We start from the raw sequence: 24,135 nt of genomic DNA on the forward strand, positions 1-24,135 counted from the left end.
ACAGAGACTGACAGATACACATGACGAGTTTGCTCATGCACTCCAGACTGAGGAAGGAAAAGGTACTTACTTCTAGGATCTGCTGCTCCATATAAGGCAAAAAAAAAAAAGAGAAAGGAAAATGGGATTGAATGGAAAGAGGAAAGGAGGAATGATAGAGACCAAGGAACACAATCTATTTAAGCTTAGGTCGGTCATGTTATATAGATTTGTTCCTACTGTACATCACATTGGTGTAATAAATCTAAACATATACAAGGGCAGACTAACAACCAGTTAGGATTGTTGTGTAGGAAAAGAGGGAGCAGATTTCTCACTGGACCACTTGCAGCATCTCATACTTGCACAATAAATACCAAATATCCTTGAATTTAGGACCCTATGTTCCAGAATCCCTAATGGAGAAAGATGTAATACCCCGTTCACACTGCACAAAAAACCCGGTATCGACCTGGTATTTTGGCGGGTTGACACGGGTCGCTGTGCAGTGTGAACGGGTCACTGCTGAATTCCCAGGTCGCATGACCCGGTAATTCAACCCGGGAATAAAGATATGTGAACGGGTTACCCGGGTCGATGTGACCCAGAACCCGTTCACAGCATAGGGAGAGGCGGCGCTGGAGATGATCTTATCTTATCTCCAGCGCCGCCTCTGCACCTGACCCCGATGCCGCCTCTGTCCCCACCCCCAGATGGCAACCCGACCCGGCATTTTGCCGAGTTGGGAAGCCACCCTGTTCACTGCACGGGTCCAATGCTGGATCGCACCTTGGAATGATCCGTTTACAATTCCCGGGTGCGACCCGGCAATTGCAGTGTGAACAAGGTATTAGAAAGCCACATACTACTTTTGTTCCGACCCAGAAGTTTGCTGATCTCTTTAATACAGAAAATCAGCTGCGGTTATAAATTACCAAAAAGGACTCCTTTTCTTTAAAATCGTACTACACTGGAATATTTTTTTTTTTAAATCAAAGTAAGACCTCTTCTTACATGACGCAGCAGTAGTGTCAGCTGATCAGAATCCTTCATGTACAACAGCTGCAAGTGGAAATACACAGGAAATTATTTTCAAATTTTAATGTAAGTGAAACTCACTGTTTGTTCCCAACTGTAAAGCGCAACAGAATATGCTGGCGCTATATAACTGTTAATAAATAAATAACTCATAAACAAGCCATAAGACAATGTAATAAAAGTGTATATGGTAAAGACTACCTCCGATATTGTAAATGAATCCATCACACCTCCTCCTCCAATCTAAGGCTAAAGATACTAAAGGGGTTATGCAATTAGGTCTGTTTTTTTTTTGCCTAGGCAAAAAAACGTGACTTTTCGCTATTTTTAGGGCGAATGGGGATTTGCCCTATTCAATAGCAGGGCTGCTTTTTCGCATAGGCGAAAAATTCAGCAGGAGCGAAAAATGTGGATCAGTGAATCCACATGTTTTCTCACCTGCACTGGTGAAAATGTGGACCGTTTTCGTCAATGCCCCGGGTGGTCTTCAGTATGCCGCCGTCCGGGATCCCGGCAACCAGCATGCCAGCAGCGGGGTTCTGACCGCCGGCATGCCGACACATATTCTCCCTCTTGGGGGTCCACGACCCCCCCTGGAGGGAGAATAAATAGCGTGCCACCGTGTCTGCAAGGGGCTCATTAGCGCTCGCCCAGCTGCCGATATGCTGGCGGTCGGAATCCCGGAGCCGATATGCTGGCCCCCGGGATCCCGGCCGCCGGCCACTCATACTACACCCGAATAGGCAGAGGGGCGAAATCAACAGCTCAAGATTACCGGAGCAAATTGCATACCCCCCTAAGTCAATACATCAGGTGATTTATAGCATAAAGCACACACCATGATATGGCATTCAATGTTTGTAATCAGCGGCCTCCTATGAGAAATGCTGTACATGCAAGTGACTATTACAGTTCAATATTGCATACAGACAGTACTGTACTATGGGCCTAATTCAGACTTGTACGCTAACCCAACGGTTTGCATACCAGACCAATGATGGGGACACTGCGCATGTGTAGGACCCTTTCTGCGCTTGTGCAAAACGAGTTTGGCATCCTTGCATAGCTTCTGTTGCTGCACTTTTGAGTTGGGGCGCTGTTTTTTTAATTTCTGTTGTATGTTCAATTAGGGTTGGATCCATTCAGACATGCATTTGTCGGAATGGATCCGACAACCCCTATTCAATCTCATCTCAATTCGACTTTTAAAAAGTCGAATTGAGATGAGGGACCCAGAGGAGGAGAGGGGGGGAGCCGCGGAGAGACCAGGGGGGGAGCCGGCGGGCAGACGGAGGAGATTAGCGTTACAGTAGTGCTGCAGGAGGATGTCACACAGCGGCCCGACCTCACGGCAGTGCCCACCCGGCTCCAGCAAGCGTGACCTCACTTGCTGGAGCCGGGTGGACGCTGCCGTGAGCGGTGCGGCTGTGAGACATCCTGCTGCAGCGCTGTGCTATAGCGCTGATCTCCCCTGTCTGCCCGCGGCTGGGTCCCACATCTCCTCTGGGTCCCACGTCTCAGTCCGACATTTTTTTATGTCGGACTGAGATGGTCAGAAACGGGGCAAAATCCTGTCAAATTTGGCCCCGTTTCACTCAAAAGTACGTGAATCGGCATCTATACCGCCGATTCACGTACTATACGACAAGTCGAATTCCACGACTTGTCGAATAAAAACTGATGGGATTGAATAGGTCGATCCACTATTCGACCTTAAAAAGTCGAAAACTGCCGTCTTTTCGACAGACGGCAGTTTTCGACCCTAATTGAATATACCCCTGTGGCTATTACGGAGAGTGAAATTTCAGCTTACTACAAGTTATTGTGTTCTTCAGAAATACGCTGACCAAGGCCCTCATTCCGAGTTGTTCGCTCGGTAAAAATCTTCGCATCGCAGCGATTTTCCGCTTAATGCGCAATGTCCGCACTGCGACTGCGCCAAGTAAATTTGCTATGCAGTTAGGAATTTTACTCACGGCTTTTTCATCGGTCTGGCGATCGTAATGTGATTGACAGGAAATGGGTGTTACTGGGCGGAAACAGGCCGTTTTATGGGCGTGTGGGAAAAAACGCTACCGTTTCCGGAAAAAACGCAGGAGTGGCTGGAGAAACGGGGGAGTGTCTGGGCGAACGCTGGGAGTGTTTGTGACGTCAAATCAGGAACGACAAGCACTGAACTGATTGCAGATGCCGAGTAAGTCTGAAGCTACTCAGAAACTGCTACGAGGTGTGTAATCGCAATATTGTGAATACATCGTTCGCAATTTTAAGATGCTAAGATTCACTCCCAGTAGGCGGCGGCTTAGCATGAGCAAATCTGCTAAAATCCGCTTGCGAGCGAACAACTCGGAATGACCTCCCATATGCGCACAGATCAATTAACGGCCAAAATTATTATCAGGTTTGAAGTTGGCAGCAAGGACCTGTGTGGCAGCCTTCTGATCACACAGGTTCATGTGCAGTCAGAATTGTGATAAACAGGCAGTTTTTATGTTATATGACCACTCACATGAGACACAGGATCGACCTGCATGGTTAGCTGATGCAGCTTGTCTTCTCAGTTGTGCAGAACTACACAAAAGTAGAGAGCAATGCAGTGTGCAAATCGCTGGTATCACCTTTAATTTACTAGAAAATTCTCTGCAGACATGGGGGGTCATTCCGAGTTGATCGTAGCCCTGCAAAATTTTGCAGGGCTACGATCATGTGCATAGACATGCAGGGGAACGCCCAGCACAGGGCTATCCCGACCCGCATGTCAGGGCCGCCCCCCCCACCCCACCCGCAGAAGTGCAAAAGCATCGCACAGCGAAGATGCTTTTGCACTTTAGGAGTAGCTTCCGGCCAGCACAGCTTTTGCGTGCTGGCCGGAAGCTACTCGTTGCTTCCCGGCCCGCAGCGGCTGCATGTGACATCACGCAGCCGCTGTGGCCTGCCCCCCTGCACGGTCCGGCCCACGAAACAGCGGCCAAACGCCGCCGTCCCGGCCATCGACCGCCTCTGCCTGTCAATCAGGCAGAGGCAATTGTAGCGCAGCGACGGCCTTCGGCTGTCGGGCATGCGCATTTCTGACCCGATTGTGCTGTTGCGATAAACTGCAGCGTGCGATCGGTTCAGAATGACCCCCATGAATGTATGTTCCTACTGTACTAATCTCATGGTTTCACCAGTTCCATTCATTAGACAAAGTCTGCTTAAAATAGCATTACAGTGCCTTTGTGCAAGACTCATGCCACACGGACACACTATCCTGCTCCCATTTTCTTCAACTGTATTAAATCTGGCTGATGAATATGGTGTTCTCAATTGCAGTTATTTAATTCTGCCCAGATTAATTCAACCAGAGAGTGAGTAGGTCAAAATAGGAGCAGTACATGGGGCCTAATCCAGACCTGATCGCAAAATCAACATCTTTCTCTAATGGGCAAAACCATGTGCAGTGCAGGTGGGGCAGATATAACATGTGCAGAGAGAGTCAACTTTGGGTGGGGTGTGTTCAAACTGAAATCTAAATTGCGGTGTAAAAATAAAGCAGACAGTATTTACCCTGCACAGAAACAAAATAACCTACCCAAATCTAATGGGCCCTACACACTCGGCGACCCACCGCTGAGCTGTACGACGGCTGTATCGACGCAGGTGGGAGTGGGGGAGGGGTGAGTTAAGTTTCTTCACTCCCCCCGTCACCCGGCTCCATAGCCCTGCATGCTATTATGGATGAGATTGTCCATATTGGCCTGCAGGTATGAACGAGCCGGCACCAACGATGAACGAGCGCGGTGCCACGCAACGTTCATCGTTGGTGCCTACACACTGAACGATATGAACGAGTTCTCGTTAATTAATGAACGAGAACGTTCATATCGTTCAATAAAATCTTTAAGTGTGTAGGGCCTATAACTCTCTCTGCACATGTTATATCTGCCCCACCTGTACTGCACATAGGGGGTAATTCAGAGTTGATCGCAGCAGCAAGTTTGTTAGCAGTTGGGCAAAACCATGTGCACAGCAGGGGGGTGGGGGGGCAGGTATAACATTTGCAGAGAGAGTTAGATTTGGGTGGGTTATTTTGTTTCTGTGCAGGGTAAATACTGGATGCTTTATTTTTACACTGCAACTTAGATTTCAGTTTGAACACAACCCACCCAAATCTAACTCTCTCTGCACATGTCATATCTGTCCCCCCTGCAGTGCACATGGTTTTGGCCAACTGCTAACATATTTGCTGCTGCGATCAACTCAGAATTAGGCCCATGGTTTTGCCCATTAGAGAAAGATTTTGCTTTTGCGATCAGGTCTGAATTAGGCCCATAGTTTCCAGGGTGAGGTTGGTAATGATGGGAGATAATAAGAATTTACTCACCGGTAATTCTATTTCTCGTAGTCCGTAGTGGATGCTGGGTACTCCGTAAGGACCATGGGGAATAGACGGGCTCCGCAGGAGACTGGGCACTCTAAAAGAAAGATTAGGTACCATCTGGTGTGCACTGGCTCCTCCCTCTATGCCCCTCCTCCAGACCTCAGTTAGGGAAACTGTGCCCGGAAGAGCTGACACTACAAGGAAAGGATTTGGAATCCAGGGTAAGACTCATACCAGCCACCCCAATCACACCGTACAACTCGTGATAACTATACCCAGTTAACAGTATGAATAACAACTGAGCCTCACTGAACAGATGGCTCATAACAATAACCCTTTAGTTAAGCAATAACTATATACAAGTATTGCAGACAATCCACACTTGGGACGGGCTCCCAGCATCCACTACGGACTACGAGAAATAGAATTACCGGTGAGTAAATTCTTATTTTCTCTGACGTCCTAGTGGATGCTGGGTACTCCGTAAGGACCATGGGGATTATACCAAAGCTCCCAAAAGGGCGGGAGAGTGCGGATGACTCTGCAGCACCGAATGAGCAAACTCAAGGTCCTCCTCAGCCAGGGTATCAAACTTGTAGAATTTTGCAAACGTGTTTGATACCGACCAGGTAGCAGCTCGGCAAAGTTGTAAAGCAGAGACCCCTCGGGCAGCCGCCCAAGAAGAGCCCACCTTCCTCGTGGAATGGGCTTTGACTGATTTAGGATGCGGCAGTCCATCCGCAGAATGTGCAAGTTGAATCGTGCAACAGATCCAGCGAGCAATAGTCTGCTTAGAAGCAGGAGCACCCAGCTTGTTGGGTGCATGCAGGATAAACAGCGAGTCAGTTTTTCTGACTCTAGCCGTCCTGGAAACATAGATTTTCAGGGCCCGGACTACGTCCAGCAACTTGGAAGCCTCCAAGTCCCGAGTAGCCGCAGGCACCACAATAGGTTGGTTCAAATGAAACGCTGATACCACCTTAGGGAGAAATTGGGGACGAGTCCTCAATTCTGCCCTGTCCATATGGAAGATCAGATAGGGGCTTTTACATGACAAAGCCGCCAATTCTTACACACGCCTAGCCGAAGCCAAGGCCAAAAGCATGACCACTTTCCACGTGAGATATATTAACTCCACGGTCTGAAGTGGCTCAAACCAATGTGATTTTAGGAAATCCAACACAACGTTGAGATCCCAAGGTGCCACTGGGGGCACAAAAGGGGGCTGAATATGCAGCACTCCCTTAACAAACGTCTGAACTTCAGGCAGTGAAGCCAGTTCTTTTTGAAAGAAAATAGACAGGGCCGAAATCTGGACTTTAATGGATCCCAATTTTAGGCCCATAGTCACTCCTGACTGTAGGAGGTGCAGAAATCGATCCAGCTGAAATTCTTCTGTTGGGGCCTTCATAGCCTCACACCAAGCAACATATTTTCGCCATATGCGGTGATAATGTTTTGCTGTCACATCCTTCCTAGCTTTTATCAGCGTAGGAATGACTTCAACCGGAATGCCCTTTTCCATCAGGATCCGGCGTTCAACCGCCATGCCGTCAAACGCAGCCGCGGTAAGTCTTGGAACAGACAGGGCCCCTGCTGCAGCAGGTCCTGTCTGAGAGGCAGAGGCCAAGGGTCCTCTGAGATCATCTCTTGTAGTTCCGGGTACCAAGTCCTTCTTGGCCAATCCGGAACGATGAGTATAGTTCTTACTCCTCTCTTTCTTATTATCCTCAGTACCTTTGGTATGAGAGGAAGAGGAGGGAACACATAAACCGACTGGTACACCCACGGTGTCACTAGAGCGTCCACAGCTATCGCCTGAGGGTCCCTTGACCTGGCGCAATATCTTTTTAGCTTTTTGTTGAGGCGGGACGCCATCATGTCCACCTGTGGCCTTTCCCAACGATTTACAATCAGCTGGAAGACTTCTGGATGAAGTCCCCACTCTCCCGGGTGGAGGTCGTGCCTGCTGAGGAAGTCTGCTTCCCAGTTGTCCACTCCCGGAATGAACACTGCTGACAGTGCTATCACGTGATTTTCCGCCCATCGGAGAATCCTTGTGGCTTCTGCCATCGCCATCCTGCTTCTTGTGCCGCCCTGTCGGTTTACATGGGCGACCGCCGTGATGTTGCAGGGGTCTTGCCTGACTTAGGGCATTGTAAATGGCCCTTAGTTCCAGAATATTTATGTGTAGGGAAGCTTCCTGACTCGACCATTGTCCTTGGAAGTTTCTTCCCTGAGTGACTGCCCCCCAACCTCGGAGGCTTGCATCCGTGGTCACCAGGACCCAGTCCTGTATGCCGAATCTGCGGCCCTCGAGTAGATGAGCACTCTGCAGCCACCACAGCAGAGACACCCTGGCCCTGGGGACAGGGTGATCAGCCGATGCATCTGAAGATGCGATCCGGACCACTTGTCTAACAGATCCCACTGAAAGATCCGTGCATGGAATCTGCCGAATGGAATTGCCTCGTAAGAAGCTACCATCTTTCCCAGGACTCGCGTGCAGTGATGCACCGACACCTATTTTGGTTTTAGGAGGTCTCTGACCAGAGATGACAACTCCTTGGCCTTCTCCTCCGGGAGAAACACCTTCTTCTGTTCTGTGTCCAGAATCATACCCAGGAACAGCAGACGCGTTGTAGGAACCAGCTGTGACTTTGGGATATTCAGAATCCAGCCGTGCTGTTGTAGCACTTCCTGAGACAGTGCTACTCCGACCAACAACTGCTCCCTGGACCTCACCTTTATAAGGAGATCGTCCAAGTACGGGATAATTATAACTCCCTTCTTTCGAAGGATTATCATCATTTCGGCCATTACTTTGGTAAATACCCTCGGTGCCGTGGACAGACCAAACGGCAACGTCTGGAATTGGTAATGGCAGTCCTGTACCACAAAACGGAGGTACACCTGGTGAGGTGGGTAAATGGGGACATGTAGGTAAGCATCCTTGATGTCCAGTGATATCATGTAATCCCCCTCTTCCAGGCTTGCAATAACCGCCCTGAGCGATTCCATTTTGAACTTGAACTTCCTTATATAAGTGTTCAAGGATTTCAAATTTAGAATGGGTCTCACCGAACCGTCTGGTTTCGGTACCACAAACATTGTGGAATAGTAACCCCGTCCCTGTTGAAGGAGGGGAACTTTTATTATCACCTGCTGGAGGTACAGCTTGTGAATTGCCGCCAGTACTACCTCCCTGTCCTGGGAAATAGTTGGTAAGGCTGATTTGAGGTAACGGCGAGGGGGAGACGTCTCGAATTCCAGCTTGTATCCTTGAGATACCACTTGTAGAACCCAGAGATCCACCTGTGAGCGAACCCACCGGTCGCTGAAGTTCCGGAGACGGGCCCCCACCGCACCTGGCTCCACCAGTGGAGCCCCAGCGTCATGCGGTGGACTTAGTGGAAGCAGGGGAGGATTTTTGTTCTTGGGAACTGGCTGTATGGTGCAGCTTTTTCCCTCTACCCCTGCCTCTAGGCAGAAAGGATGCGCCTTTAACCCGCTTGCCTTTTTGGGGCCGAAAGGACTGTACCTGATAATACGGTGCTTTCTTAGGCTGTGAGGGAACATGAGGTAAAAATGTCGACTTCCCAGCTGTTGCTGTGGAAACGAGGTCCGAGAGACCATCCCCAAACAATTCCTTTTAGAATCCGCATCACCTGTCCACTGCCGAGTCCATAATACTCTCCTGGCAGAAATGGACATTGCATTAATTCTAGATGCCAGCCCGCAAATATCCCTCTGTGCATCTCTCATATATAAGACGACGTCTTTAATATGCTCTATGGTTAGCAAAATTGTATCCCTGTCGAGGGTATCAATATTTTCTGACAGGGTATCGGACCAAGCTGCTGCAGCACTACACATCCAAGCTGAAGCAATTGCAGGTCTCAGTATAGTACCTGAGTGTGTATATACAGACTTCAGGATAGCCTCCTGCTTTCTATCCGCAGGCTCCTTTAAGGCGTCCGTATCCTGAGACGGCAGTGCCACCTTTTATGACAAGCATGTGAGCGCCTTATCCACCCTCGGGGATGTCTCCCAACGTAACCTGTCCTCTGGCGGGAAAGGGTACGCCATCAGTAACTTTTTAGAAATCATTAGTTTCTTATCGGGGGAAGCCCACGCTTCTTCACACACTTCATTCAACTCATCTGATGGGGGAAAAACCACTGGTTGCTTTTTCTCCCCAAACATAATACCCTTTTTAGTGGTACCTGGGTTAATGTCAGAAATGTGCAACACATTTTTCATTGCCGCAATCATACAACGGATGGCCCTAGTGGAATGTACATTAGTCTCGTCCTCGTCGACACTGGAGTCGGACTCTGTCGACATCTGTGTCTGCCATCTGAGGTAGCGGGCGTTCTTGAGCCCCTGATGGCCTTTGAGACGCCTGGGCAGTCACTGGCTGAGAAGCCGGCTGTCCCACAGCTGTTATGTCATCGAACCTTTTATGCAAGGAGTTGACACTGTCGTGTAAAACCTTCCACATATCCATCCACTCTGGTGTCGACCCCGCAGGGGGTGACATCACATTTATCGGCACCTGCTCCGCCTCCACATAAGCCTCCTCATCAAACATGTCGACACAGCCGTACCGACACACCGCACACACACAGGGAATGCTCTGACTGAGGACAGGACCCCACAAAGTCCTTTGGGGAGACAGAGAGAGAGTATGCCAGCACACACCACAGCGCTATATAATCAGGGATTTACACTAACACAAAGTGATTTTTCCCTATAGCTGCTATTCATATACAGTTTGCGCCTAAATTTAGTGCCCCCCCCTCTCTTTTTTACCCTTTGAGCCTGGAAACTGCAGGGGAGATCCTGGGGAGCTGTCTTCCAGCGGAGCTGTGAAGAGGAAATGGCGCCAGTGTGCTGAGGGAGATAGCCCCGCCCCCTTCTCGGCGGACTTCTCCCGCTCTTATATTTATATTATGGCGGGGGATTTTTGCACATATATAGTTTTTTAGACTATATTATGTGCTGTTTGCCAATGTAAGGTACTCTAATTGCAGCCCAGGGCGCCCCCCCCCCCAGCGCCCTGCACCCATCAGTGACCGGAGTATGTGGGGTGCATAGGGAGCAATGGCGCACAGCTGCAGTGCTGTGCGCTACCTTAATGAAGACCGGAGTCTTCAGCCGCCGATTTCCAGGATGTTCTTCTTGCTTCTGGCTCTGCAAGGGGGACGGCGGCGCGGCTCCGGGACCGGACGACCGAGGCTGGGCCTGTGTTTGATCCCTCTGGAGCTAATGGTGTCCAGTAGCCTAGAAGCCCAAGCTAGCTGCAAGCAGGTAGGTTCGCTACTCTCCCCTAAGTCCCTCGTAGCAGTGAGTCTGTTGCCAGCAGATCTCACTGAAAATAAAAAACCTAACAAATACTTTCTTTACTAGAAGCTCAGGAGAGCCCCTAGTGTGCAACCAGCTTGAGCCGGGCACAGATTCTAACTGAGGTCTGGAGGAGGGGCATAGAGGGAGGAGCCAGTGCATACCAGATAGTACCTAATCTTTCTTTTAGAGTGCCCAGTCTCCTGCGGAGCCCGTCTATTCCCCATGGTCCTTACGGAGTACCCAGCATCCACTAGGATGTCAGAGAAATTATTATTATTATTTATTTATATAATACTATGCAGCGCTGTATAGAGTATGTCATTCATTTTGGTATCTACGTGAGTGGAGCTTACAGTCTAAAGTCCCTAACATACTAAAGTCCATAACACACACACACAAAATTGTTCATTTTGTCAGAATCCAATTGATCTACAGGTATGTTTTTGGACTGAAATAATAAGATTTATTTTTCCAGTGGCACGCAGTACCTGCACCTTTCATTTGCTTTATTTTTTTAATTATTTTTTTTGTGTCGTTTTAGAACCAGAAACAGGACAAATCTGTGAAATCATTTCAGAAATGAAAATAAACATCTGGACATTTATCCAGAGTATGAAAGCTGCTTATAATCATTTACTTTTAGGTGAGTAGCAGCACTTTTTTTGCATTAACTACTGTACATCCACCATCAAACTCTATGGGGTATATTTAAGGGGGGGGGACGGGGACCCGATACCTAAATCCGCCTCTGCAGGAGACTGTGCTAATTAGTTTTATATGTGACACATGTACATCTGTGTGCGACTGAGTCTGTATATGAAGTACAACAGAGATGTCATCCTTAGAAGAAGAGTGGCTGTAAACCTGCAACATTAAATGTCCAACTTTAATCTCCGTGTTGACTCCTTGTGACCTATGGAAAATAATTTTCTCCTTGTGTCCAAAGCACCAAACATATGTTGTAAGTTCTACTGAGCATGACAACTGTGCCTGAAAAGTTCAGTGTAATGTGCTGTTTAATATTGCATGAACTAATAAGATTTTAATTATCATAGGTAAACATACAGTTACCATAGAGAAAGGAACGCTCCATTTACCAACTGTGACACGCACTGTGGAGTGTGTAAATCATACTTGCCTACCTGACCCTCTCCATGAGGGAGAACATGCTCTGTTCCTGGACTTTCCTGGTAATGTATGATTGCCATCACCTGTGGTGAAACACCTTTCTTATAATTATCTAGCTCACCACAGGTGATGGCAATCATACATTACCAGAAAAGTCAAGGAACAGAGCGTTTTCTCCCTCATGGAGAGGGTCAGGTAGGCAAGCATGGTGTAAATCAGGGCTGGCCAAACCGGTCCTCGAGATCTACCAACAGTTCATGTTTTCCAGGCCTCCTGGAGATCTGTAGAATTGTCAGTTTGGAATGAATGCAGCACATTTTTTTTAGTAATGACTACACCTGTGCATCAGTTAGGTGGTCTGGAAAATGTGAAGTGTTGGTAGATCTCGAGGACCGGTTTGGCCAGCCCTGGTGTAAATCAATGGTTCTCAAATAGACCCTCAAGGGACATCAACATGTTTTGTGGCTCTCCGTCTAGGCCCACAGGTGGAATGGCTGATTCAACTAAGCAATCACTTGCTGCTGGAAGGAACTCCACAAATGAATGCATGAAAATGTCAGGGAGGAATAAAACAACCTTGGCTCCTATATGGTGTTATGTGTTATGCTAGGGCCTCTAGAGATTTATGTGTCCTAGTAATTACCATAACACCTACCACCTGATGGATTTTCTGGGATTGTACTAAGTAAATGTTATGGTAGGAGTTACCATACTAGGCACATATGGAAGAAGATTTCCTTTCAACATGATCTGTGTCTCATCCCATAGACCTACCATCAGCATATTCCCCCTGAGTGTGGGCCATGTTTCAGAATTTGAAGGTTTCGTATAGATTGTAGTAGATCAAGTCTAAAATGGTCTTATGAAAAAAAAATAGCCACCCCCTCTCCTCCAGTCGTGTATCTTACAGGAAGTCCTGTCTATAAGGTTTCAGCTCTTCTGCTACCCCTGTCTCTGGTTCTGGCTTTCGGTTACTAGCGGTGTAAAAACAAAAGTCGACGTGTTAAGAATTTGTTAGTTTGGCAAATTTAGGCCAAACTGAGCTATGACTGCTATATGTGAGGAGCTTCACCAACTACAAAAAATGTCTAAGAATGTTGACGGAATGAAAACGCAGTTGGCTGGTGACCACTCTCGCCATGTATGTGTTATCCATGCCAACCACACAAATGTAGTCAAATCGTCCTTGGCATTCACTTAGACTGCTCAAAGATCACAAGAGTAACTGAATTATACCTGGGTGGTCAAGACGAATGACAATATATTAACATGCATGGTCATTTTAGCATACAAGATCTAAAGGTGGGTACACACTGATAGATATATCTGCCAATCAATTGATCGGCAGATATATCTATGGACGGATCAGGCAGTGTGTTGAGCATACACACTGCCCGATCCATCAGGGACTGACGTCATGAACTGGGCGGGCGTGTGTACCCAGTTCAGCTGTCAATCACCACCGGCTGCCGCAGCATGTGTACGGGCGGTCGGCTGACCGCCTGTGCACACACAGAGACGCACCAATATATGGGTAGATATATTGGGCGTCGGCTGTGCTGCGGGGCTGACGCGATATGTCTGTGAACGATGGAGTTCACAGACATATCGACCGTACACACTGGCCGACGGACCCGCGATATATCGGCCGTTCAAGAGAACGGCCAATATATTGGCCAGTGTGTACCCACCATATTACCCACCACTATTATACGTATATAGTATACATAGTATATTATACGTATATAGTGTACCCACCACTATTATACGTATGTCTTACTGTGTTTTATTGTTTTGTTATGTATTTATATGCACTGGAAATATTTTACTTTAAATTATTTTATAAATGTTTGCCAGTTCAAAAACAATGCAGTGAAGCAACCACAGACACCAGCAGTTACCTGAATACAAAGAACACATACTGTATCACCCAAATAAAAACTAAAAGCCTGCGTAAGGCTGTTGCAGATACATAGTGGACCTGCACATGCAATAAAAACAAGTTGAAGAACAATTGTCACAATGATTACTGAATACATAAAAACAATGTTCCTTTAGGTGAGGGATGAAGATTTAACTGCATTTACTACATTAATATTGCCCAATGACATCATGATATTTGAACTGTTTCGTTCACTATCTCTATTTTAATGGTTAAATGAAGAAGTTAGGAAAAACATCCATATAGTCTCCTGACAATCCAGCACCTAGGTCAAGTTATTCAGATGTGTCCTCATACTTCCAGCCTCAATACGCCATGCAACAGGAGATGCCTGGCGCGAGAGAGCCGCCAGGTCCCGTGCAACTCTGCTAATGTTATGCGTCTATTTTTGGCGACAATTCATCTTAATCGTAACACAACGTGGCTAGGACGCACGAGGACTGTGCTGATTAAGATGACTGTGCTGATTGAGAGTTAGATTTGGGTGTGGTTTGTTCAATCTGCAATCTAAATTGCAGTTTAAAAATAAAGCAGCCAGTATTTACCCTGCACAGAAACAAAATAACCCACCCAAATCTAACTCTCTCTGCACATGTTATATCTGCCCCCCCCCTGCAGTGCACATGGTTTTGCCCAACTGCTAACAAAGTTTCTGCTGCGATCAACTCAGAATTACCCCCTGAGTCTGTGTACAGAGCCAAACAGAACTTGTATTGGAAAAAGAGCTGCGGCCGATACATTGTAGCACTTCATGTACAGAGTCAGAGACTCAGTCGACACAGATATATAAGTGTCATATATCAAATGAATCCGTACAGTCTCCTTGTGTGTTTTAGTGGTATTGCATTGCAACGAAGACGCATTTTTGACAAAAAAAAAAAAAAAAAGACATCTGACAGTAGAACAGTCAAACGAGACCTGGCATGCCAAGAAGGGCAATTTGGCGTGACTGCAGCAATGACTTATGAGGACACATCTGTAGTACTGTTTTAATTGAATAACACTGTTGTTTAATTCATATTGTATAAGAAGATACTCACCTCTGCTAGTAGACTTTCTAGCCGCGAAATGTGTTGGCTTGTCGACGTGCTTTTCTCGCGGAACTCCTCCTGGAGCACACTGACCTGCAGCGACAGCTGTCTCTCCATTTCTGTAGCCTGAATGTAACAATACAGAGTGGCACAAGTTAATCAAATAATAAAATAAATATTTAAAAATAAAACCTGGTCCAGTGAATTGTCTTCATATACTAATTTACAAATTCTATGATGTTAAAATGTATGATAGCCAGTTATTTGCAAAACAGTATTAGACAAACAAGGGGGTAATGTACTAAGCCTTGGAGAGTGATAAAGCGGAGAGAGATAAAGTCCCAAACAGCTCCTAAATGCCATGTTGCAGGATGTGTTTGAAAAATGACAGATAGGATCTGATTGGTTGGTAGTTTAGCTCTCTCCAATACTTAATACATCTGCCCCACAGAATCAAGATTCAGTAGGTGAATCTTTAATGCTGTGTGCTGTGTATGTTTTGTAACCATACAGTCAGTCGCTAAATCCTAAGTAAATTATATCACACACAAATGAGGATAATATGAGAATTCTTGATGGGTCGGTAGGAAATCTGGCAGTGAAAATCCCAGTGGTCAGGATGCTGACAGCAGTATCCCAACGGTCAAAATCCTAACAGATCCTGGTAAGTATTTTTAACCTAGCATCCCCTCCTGCAGCTTAACCCTATCCTTCCCTCCCCCAACACCACCACAGCCTTACCCTAACGGTAGATGCTAGAATCAAGATGGAGAAAGGACCTCTTACGTCAGGGAGAGGAGCCACAACACCAGGGGGAGGAGGTAGGCTTGCAGGATAGTTCTTCTACTATCCAAGGCACCAACTACTCCCTTTAGTACCCGGTGGCGAGCGAAGCGGAGGGAGCCACCGAGCCCGAAGCGTGGCGAGCGTACATTTCGGGTACCCTGTTCTGGCATGGCTCCTCCCCCTGGTGACATGGCTCCTCTCCCTGGTGACATCAGAGTTGCCTTCCCCAACTTGGTTTTAGACCTAAACTTACCCTAACCTCAACCGCCCCGGCAGCCTAACCCTAACCTTCCCCCTAGTGCCTAACTCTAATCCCAGTATTAACCAACGGAGTTCCACTGACAGAATTCTGTTGGGATCAATCGATTCAAAGCAAATTTATCTATACTTCTACTAGTAATTGTACAAAAATAAAAGGACCATAAACCTAAAATATAAGTAGTTTGAGTATTAAATATGACATGAACTTATTCACAAATGTGTGTTTCAATATTCAGATTCCATGACAGGAGCGGAGATGTTCACCATTATATTTAGCATTTTAATCTACAACTTTTCCCTCAGGTTTGCACTACTGTGTCTGCTGTGCATGGGAAAATGCCTTCTCCCTATAATGACATAAAGCCCATAAATCTCAAACACTGTGTACTGATAACTGTGAAAATGCCATGTGTGTGTGTGTGTGTGTGTGTGTGTGTGTGTGTGTGTGTGTGTGTGTGTGTGTATATATATATATATATATATATTTGTTCTAGTGATAAATCAGTTGCGCCTTCAGTGTTTGTGAATAAAACGTTGCAAATCCTTAAGTGATAGTTAGAATATGCGTACCAGACATATGTAGAACATTCGCCTTGTTTAGGGTGTCTTTGCATCTGGATGTTCCTTACTCGTACTGACTCTCCGTTCCCATCCGTCCAGGCATTGGTGTGGAGTTTGTACGTATATGCAAGACAATGTGTCAATATACTGCTCTTAGAAAAGTGACTTGGTGCTATTTTTGTGCAAAGTTAGCAGTAAAGTGAATATGTGCAGAGGAAGTGCTGTAAGTGCTTATTAAAAATATATGAATAAAAATGAATATATTACTGGCAGTGTGCTAATTCCCTTTTTTTTTCCCTTAGGTAATGTGCTTAAATACCATTTCTTAGGGGTGCAACACCATATAGCTCAGTATTCAGAGGAGATCTAGAGAGGGGGTATATTTATATGAGGCACTTACATCTAGAGTTGCAATGAATTAAAAAGATGCTGCCGTCATTCCGTCATCAGACTTATATACCTTTAAAAAAGTCCCATATGGGAAGGAAAAGCCTCTGATAGTGTAGTATTATTTAAAAAAGACATTTAATAATACATGAAACAACAAAAAACATATAGATGGACTCGTACAATTTAAAAGTGCATATAAGCTTATCTGTTATTTCCTCAGATAGGAGCGGAGTGCCGGTAGGTGTCCAACGCGTTTCGTCCCTTAGTTCATCTCTGGGACTTCCTCAGGGGTCAATAGTGGTCTGCTCTGCATCCCCACACCTTATATTTACTAAGAAGTAGGTCACATTATCAGAACTGGATCGCGCTCGTCAGCCGCGCGCGTAGCGCTACTGCGCATGTGCGGGATTTCAAATCTCGCGTGGCTTTTGCTGCCGAGTGCTAGAACTACAAGTGGGAACTACAAGTTTCCATTGCGCATGCGCGTCCGCTGCTATCGCGCATGCGCACTCGAGATGCCGCCGTGATATTACCATACTTTGTCTCTAAATTCTGAGAGACAGAAATAGAGTCGTCAGTGTGCAGCTGCGCATATCTGCCTGCTGGAATCACACTCGTGGATGTTATATCATATCTCATGTCAATTTTGTAAATAAATAAATATAGGTGTTAGGTGCAGGTCACATCACCATATAGTATATTTAAGAGGGATACGGCATGTTACATAATCATGCATATTTAGAGGAGTGAAATGTACAGCAAAAAATCATTAATATTTAACTGAACATGGTGAGTGTTTTTGCTTAATCATGGGATTTCTTAAATAACATGATTGCAATTGTCAAATAGTTTCCTTGTTGTCACCACGATGATGCACCAGAGCTCCAACGTTGGAATCCATACATGACAGCTACATGTAATGGATGTTGGAGCATCGTGTGCATCAGTCATATACAGAAGGAATTCTCGCAATGTGGGTAATAGTGAAGAAGGCATATATATAGATAGTGGGTAAGAGTGAAGAAGGCATATACATATATATATGGAAATAAATATATAGATATATTTAAAATATATATATAAAAGTGTATGAATATAAATATAAATATAAAAACATACATAAATGTATAAATATATAAATATAAATATAAATATATCGGAAGGCATGAAATACATAAAATACATAGTGCAGGAGGGCTTATTAGAGCAAATACTTATAATTGTACTTTCCTAAGATGTTTAAAAAGTACAAAAAATGTATATATAAAAAAATTGTATATATATATGAAGATAAAAATATACATATAGAATATAAAATATAAACCTTTACGTGGTTAGCGCATGAAAGAAAAAGGAGATTTAAAATGGGGAGTGGTTTATAGGAAGGGGGTAAGTTCGTAGTGTTCATTGAGGAACTCCATCTCCGGTACAAGAGGAACTCCATCAAAGACAGTATTCACACAGCTTCCCCCCTAAAAAGGTCCACAAGGGAAGAAGAAGAGGAAGAAGAGCAGGATGCTCTCAACGTAAGGAAAAGAAACCGGCAACAACTGTAGATACAGGAGAAAAAGAAAAAGAAAAAGGCATCTTTAACATCTCGGATAAAAAACTAACAGACCCAGAAATAACACTCTTAGGAAAAGGATTCTCTTTTGCCCCTACCGCAAAACCAAACAAGTTCCAATTATTCCTGGACTTGAACAAATTAGTTCGGAAATTGACCTTAAAGAGACACTTTCTCAGAAAGGAAACAGGCATGATAAAGAACTACGAGGAAACCATTAACAAATCGGGTTTGAAAACAAGCTCAAAATTCTACCCCTTAGAATCAAAAAGTAGCCAGATAGACCTGTTCTACGAACTTGTCAAAAAAGACCTATGTGAGGATGGTAACCAATTGAAGGTTAAGGAGAACCTCACTAATTTTGAGAAAAACGCACTTAAGACAATAAAGAATGATCCCAATATCGTCCTAAAACCCGCAGACAAGGGGGGCGGCCTGGTGATAATGAATAGAAAGGACTATGAGGAAGAGGCATACCGAATTCTGGGAGATGAGAATTCCTATAAGAAACTGGATAAGGATCCCACGGAATCCTTCGTGTCAGATTTAAGAACTATCTTGATAGAAGGACTGAGATCAGGACTCATAAACAAAGATGAATACCAATACATGATCACAAACAATCCTATCATTCCGATCTTCTATTTTCTCCCCAAGATACATAAATGTCTCGCCAAACCTCCAGGCCGTCCCATAATCGCTGGAATCGACTCAGTCACAGCCAACATCTCAGAGTATGTAGAAATATTTCTACACAAATATGTTATAAACTTGGAGTCGTATGTAAAGGATACCACAGCGATATTGAATGACCTGAAGGATGTAAGATGGGAAGATGATTACCTATGGGTAACCATAGATGTTCAATCTCTCTACACATCAATAGAACACACCAAAGGGATTGAATCGTGCAGGGAATTCCTGCAGCATGATACAAATTTGGAAGAAGGCCATAAGGATTTTATTTGTCTTTTAATAAAGTTCATCCTCACTCATAATTATTTTAAATTTCTTAACGGATTTTACCTACAGACCTGCGGGACCGCGATGGGTACGGTTTTTGCTCCCAGTTTAGCCAACCTACACATGGGGTGCTGGGAGAAAAACCAGATATATAAGTGTAATGAGTACCATTCAAACATCATTATATACCGCAGGTACATAGATGACATTCTGCTGATCTGGAAAGGGAGCGAAGAATCCTTTACTGATTTTTTCAAAACGATTTCTGCTAATGACTACAACTTAACCTTCACATACAAAGCACATAAGGTAGAAATAGAATATTTGGATCTAATACTCACATTGGAAGGCACGCAAATAATAACCAAGAACTACATCAAAGCAGTGGATAAAAATAGTTACCTGCACTTTAATAGTGGTCATCTAGAGAAGTGGAAAACCAATATTCCCTTCTTACAATTCTGCAGACTGAAGAGAAACTGCACGAGGGATGGAGACTTTCAAACCCAACTCGACACCTACTCACACAGGTTTTTGGACAGAGGTTATCCTCTGAAAACAATCAATAAAGCGAAAGAAAAAACAAATACCACACAGAGAGAAGATTTACTAAGATATCAACCCAAAGAGGAAGGCGCTCATCAACTGAACTTCATCACTACATTTAATGCTGGAGAGAAGAAGATCGAGGGAGCACTAAAAAGACACTGGCACATCCTCCAAATGGATAAAGTTCTTAATCCCATACTACCGGAAAGACCGAGAACCATTTACAGGAAAGCTAGAAACCTGAAAGACATCCTAGCACCAAGCCTACTAAAACCAACAGTGACGGAACCTACTGGCCCATGGCTTAAATCGACCGGATTTTTTAAATGCAACCACTGCTGCATCTGCAAATATGCACACAAGGATGGAAAGAAATTCAGCACCTCTAATTCGTCCAAAACATACAACATCAAGGATCTGATAAACTGCTCCACGAATTATGTAGTGTACTGTCTGGAATGCACATGTGGCCTAAAGTACATAGGCAAAACTAAGAGAACACTTCGCCTGAGAATTCAGGAGCACGTAAGAGCAATTAAAAACAGAATGGACAATCATTCAGTTCCAAAACACTTTAACAAAACTCACAACTCCAATCCGGATCAAATCACATTCAAAGCCATCGAACATATTAAAGTAGGACAGAGAGGCGGTGATAGAGACAAGAGACTGGCACAGAGAGAAATGTTCTGGATCCAAACACTTGGGACAATGATGCCAGATGGTCTCAATGAACACTACGAACTTACCCCCTTCCTATAAACCACTCCCCATTTTAAATCTCCTTTTTCTTTCATGCGCTAACCACGTAAAGGTTTATATTTTATATTCTATATGTATATTTTTATATCTTCATATATATATACAATTTTTTTATATATACATTTTTTGTACTTTTTAAACATCTTAGGAAAGTACAATTATAAGTATTTGCTCTAATAAGCCCTCCTGCACTATGTATTTTATGTATTTCATGCCTTCCGATATATTTATATTTATATATTTATACATTTATGTATGTTTTTATATTTATATTTATATTCATACACTTTTATATATATATTTTAAATATCTCTATATATTTATTTCCATATATATATGTATATGCCTTCTTCACTCTTACCCACTATCTATATATATGCCTTCTTCACTATTACCCACATTGCGAGAATTCCTTCTGTATATGACTGATGCACACGATGCTCCAACATCCATTACATGTAGCTGTCATGTATGGATTCCAACGTTGGAGCTCTGGTGCATCATCGTGGTGACAACAAGGAAACTATTTGACAATTGCAATCATGTTATTTAAGAAATCCCATGATTAAGCAAAAACACTCACCATGTTCAGTTAAATATTAATGATTTTTTGCTGTACATTTCACTCCTCTAAATATGCATGATTAAATGTAACATGCCGTATCCCTCTTAAATATACTATATGGTGATGTGACCTGCACCTAACACCTATATTTATTTATTTACAAAATTGACATGAGATATGATATAACATCCACGAGTGTGATTCCAGCAGGCAGATATGCGCAGCTGCACACTGACGACTCTATTTCTGTCTCTCAGAATTTAGAGACAAAGTATGGTAATATCACGGCGGCATCTCGAGTGCGCATGCGCGATAGCAGCGGACGCGCATGCGCAATGGAAACTTGTAGTTCCCACTTGTAGTTCTAGCACTCGGCAGCAAAAGCCACGCGAGATTTGAAATCCCGCACATGCGCAGTAGCGCTACGCGCGCGGCTGACGAGCGCGATCCAGTTCTGATAATGTGACCTATTTCTTAGTAAATATAAGGTGTGGGGATGCAGAGCAGACCACTATTGACCCCTGAGGAAGTCCCAGAGATGAACTAAGGGACGAAACGCGTTGGGCACCTACCGGCACTCCGCTCCTATCTGAGGAAATAACAGATAAGCTTATATGCACTTTTAAATTGTACGAGTCCATCTATATGTTTTTTGTCGTTTTATGTATTATTAAATGTCTTTTTTAAATAATACTACACTATCAGAGGCTTTTCCTTCCCATATGGGACTTTTTTAAAGGTATATAAGTCTGATGACGGAATGACGGCAGCATCTTTTTAATTCATTGCAACTCTAGATGTAAGTGCCTCATATAAATATACCCCCTCTCTAGATCTCCTCTGAATACTGAGCTATATGGTGTTGCACCCCTAAGAAATGGTATTTAAGCACATTACCTAAGGAAAAGAAAAAAAAAAAAAAAAAAAAAGGGAATTAGCACACTGCCAGTAATATATTCATTTTTATTCATATATTTTTAATAAGCACTTACAGCACTTCCTCTGCACATATTCACTTTACTGCTAACTTTGCACAAAAATAGCACCAAGTCACTTTTCTAAGAGCAGTATATTGACACATTGTCTTGCATATACGTACAAACTCCACACCAATGCCTGGACGGATGGGAACGGAGAGTCAGTACGAGTAAGGAACATCCAGATGCAAAGACACCCTAAACAAGGCGAATGTTCTACATATGTCTGGTACGCATATTCTAACTATCACTTAAGGATTTGCAACGTTTTATTCACAAACACTGAAGGCGCAACTGATTTATCACTAGAACAAATTTGAAAACTAAGTTCCCTTGGGAATTGGACATTTTGAAATCTGGTTGCGACACCATTTAATCTGGGAGTGTTCTCTAAATAATTTAATAATTTGCTTTGCACTATTTCATGTGTAACTTATGATCTCCCATCTCAGGGATATCTGGTTATAGAATATTCAGGTTGTAGCGCTATCTGCACTTTTTGTACACAATATATATATATATATATATATATATATATATATATACACACACATACATACACACACACACATATCAATGGGTTGGTGTTGGGTGACCATACCGACTTGGGATCCCGTCTATAGGTGTCGTGGACCCCTGCGAGTGGGAATAGTCTCTGTTGGTCGGCATGTCAACCGGCAAGCTAGTCAGTGTTCGGGATGCCGGCGCCGGTATTGTGACCGCTGCTCACATAACCGCATCCTATATCAATTTATAGATGGCTGTATCTGATGGGATTCAGTATGTATTGCCGGCGGTCAGGATCTTGGCGGTCAGGAGATGACTCCAGAATCCTGACAGCTGAAATCCCGGCGGTAAGTGCAGAGAGTCCCCTGCTGTTGGGATTCCAGCGTTGGTATCCTGAACACCGGGATCCCGACAGCCAGCAAATTGACTGCATCCCATCTGATGTTGCTATTAATGCAAGGATAATACTGATTACTTCATGGTATTATGTGGTTTGAGATTGCTAGGATAATTAGTACACCTAGGAGAAAAGTCTATAATATAACAGATTGTTAATTACTCTTATTAACATTACTTAAATTGCGCTCTTCAAAACTGCAATATTGGGCAATTATCAAAGGGCAGCTATAGAGAATTTTCTGGATTGAATTTAACACATTATGCAGCTGACGTACATTTGGCAGTTATTATAGCTGCTCTACTGGGGCATCTACACAGTGCCAGGGCCTGGGTCTACCTGGGGACACAAGCCTGACAAACAGGTGCAGCCACATCTCCAACACGGATTGGCCACATCCCAAATGTTGCATTTAGCTCTTACAGTACAAGTGTTGGCTGAGTACAGTAAGAGACACATATGCACTTGTTATATATTGTATATATTGTGTTTGCCCTCTGGTGCAAACTATGCTCTGCCTCTGATGATAACAATCGTCAGCCGCTTCTTATTTTCTAAGTGCGTCTTAATCCCTCCCACGGATACTGTTGATATAATTAGTGTGGCTGTGTGATCTATTTGCATTATTTATTTGATATGTGTAATTGGTCCGCGGCACCAAAGCAGATTCGCATTTAAATCTTTAAAGAGGAAGACACCAGATGTTTTATTTAACTGAAGTTAATTAGTACTTTTATTTTGTATTTGTTCTGTATTTAATTGTATTTTACATGGTGAATGCAACCTAGTATTTATTATTAACACTGTCTGGACAAAAACAGACTGTCATTTGTATATTGTACAGCACTTCATTAAAGAACAATATTGTGTATGAATTGGATACTGAATTTTTAACATTTACTTCCAACACTGTAAAGCCTCATCATGTCATATACTAATGTTTTGTCTTGGCATCAACCTGGCACTTCTGTAATACTAATTTCTCCTGGTATGGAACTGATGCATATGCTACCCTTATAGAGCTGG

At 44.1% G+C, this 24,135-nt stretch overlaps 1 protein-coding gene across 2 annotated transcripts in view; it reads right to left on the reverse strand.

The window, feature by feature from the left end:
- Positions 1-24,135, reverse strand: part of BICDL1 (BICD family like cargo adaptor 1) — a 157,273-nt gene that overhangs the window by 99,300 nt on the left and 33,838 nt on the right. For both annotated transcript variants that reach the window (XR_010170472.1, XM_063913144.1), the window contains exon 3: positions 14,837-14,953. Coding sequence is in view for 1 of the 2 variants with exons in the window: in XM_063913144.1 (XP_063769214.1) it covers positions 14,837-14,953 (117 nt within the window). In the remaining variant the exon portion in view is untranslated. The remainder of the gene's footprint in view (positions 1-14,836; positions 14,954-24,135) is intronic.

Source organism: Pseudophryne corroboree, chromosome 1, assembly GCF_028390025.1.
Source record: "Pseudophryne corroboree isolate aPseCor3 chromosome 1, aPseCor3.hap2, whole genome shotgun sequence".
NCBI classification, from domain to species: domain Eukaryota; kingdom Metazoa; phylum Chordata; class Amphibia; order Anura; family Myobatrachidae; genus Pseudophryne; species Pseudophryne corroboree.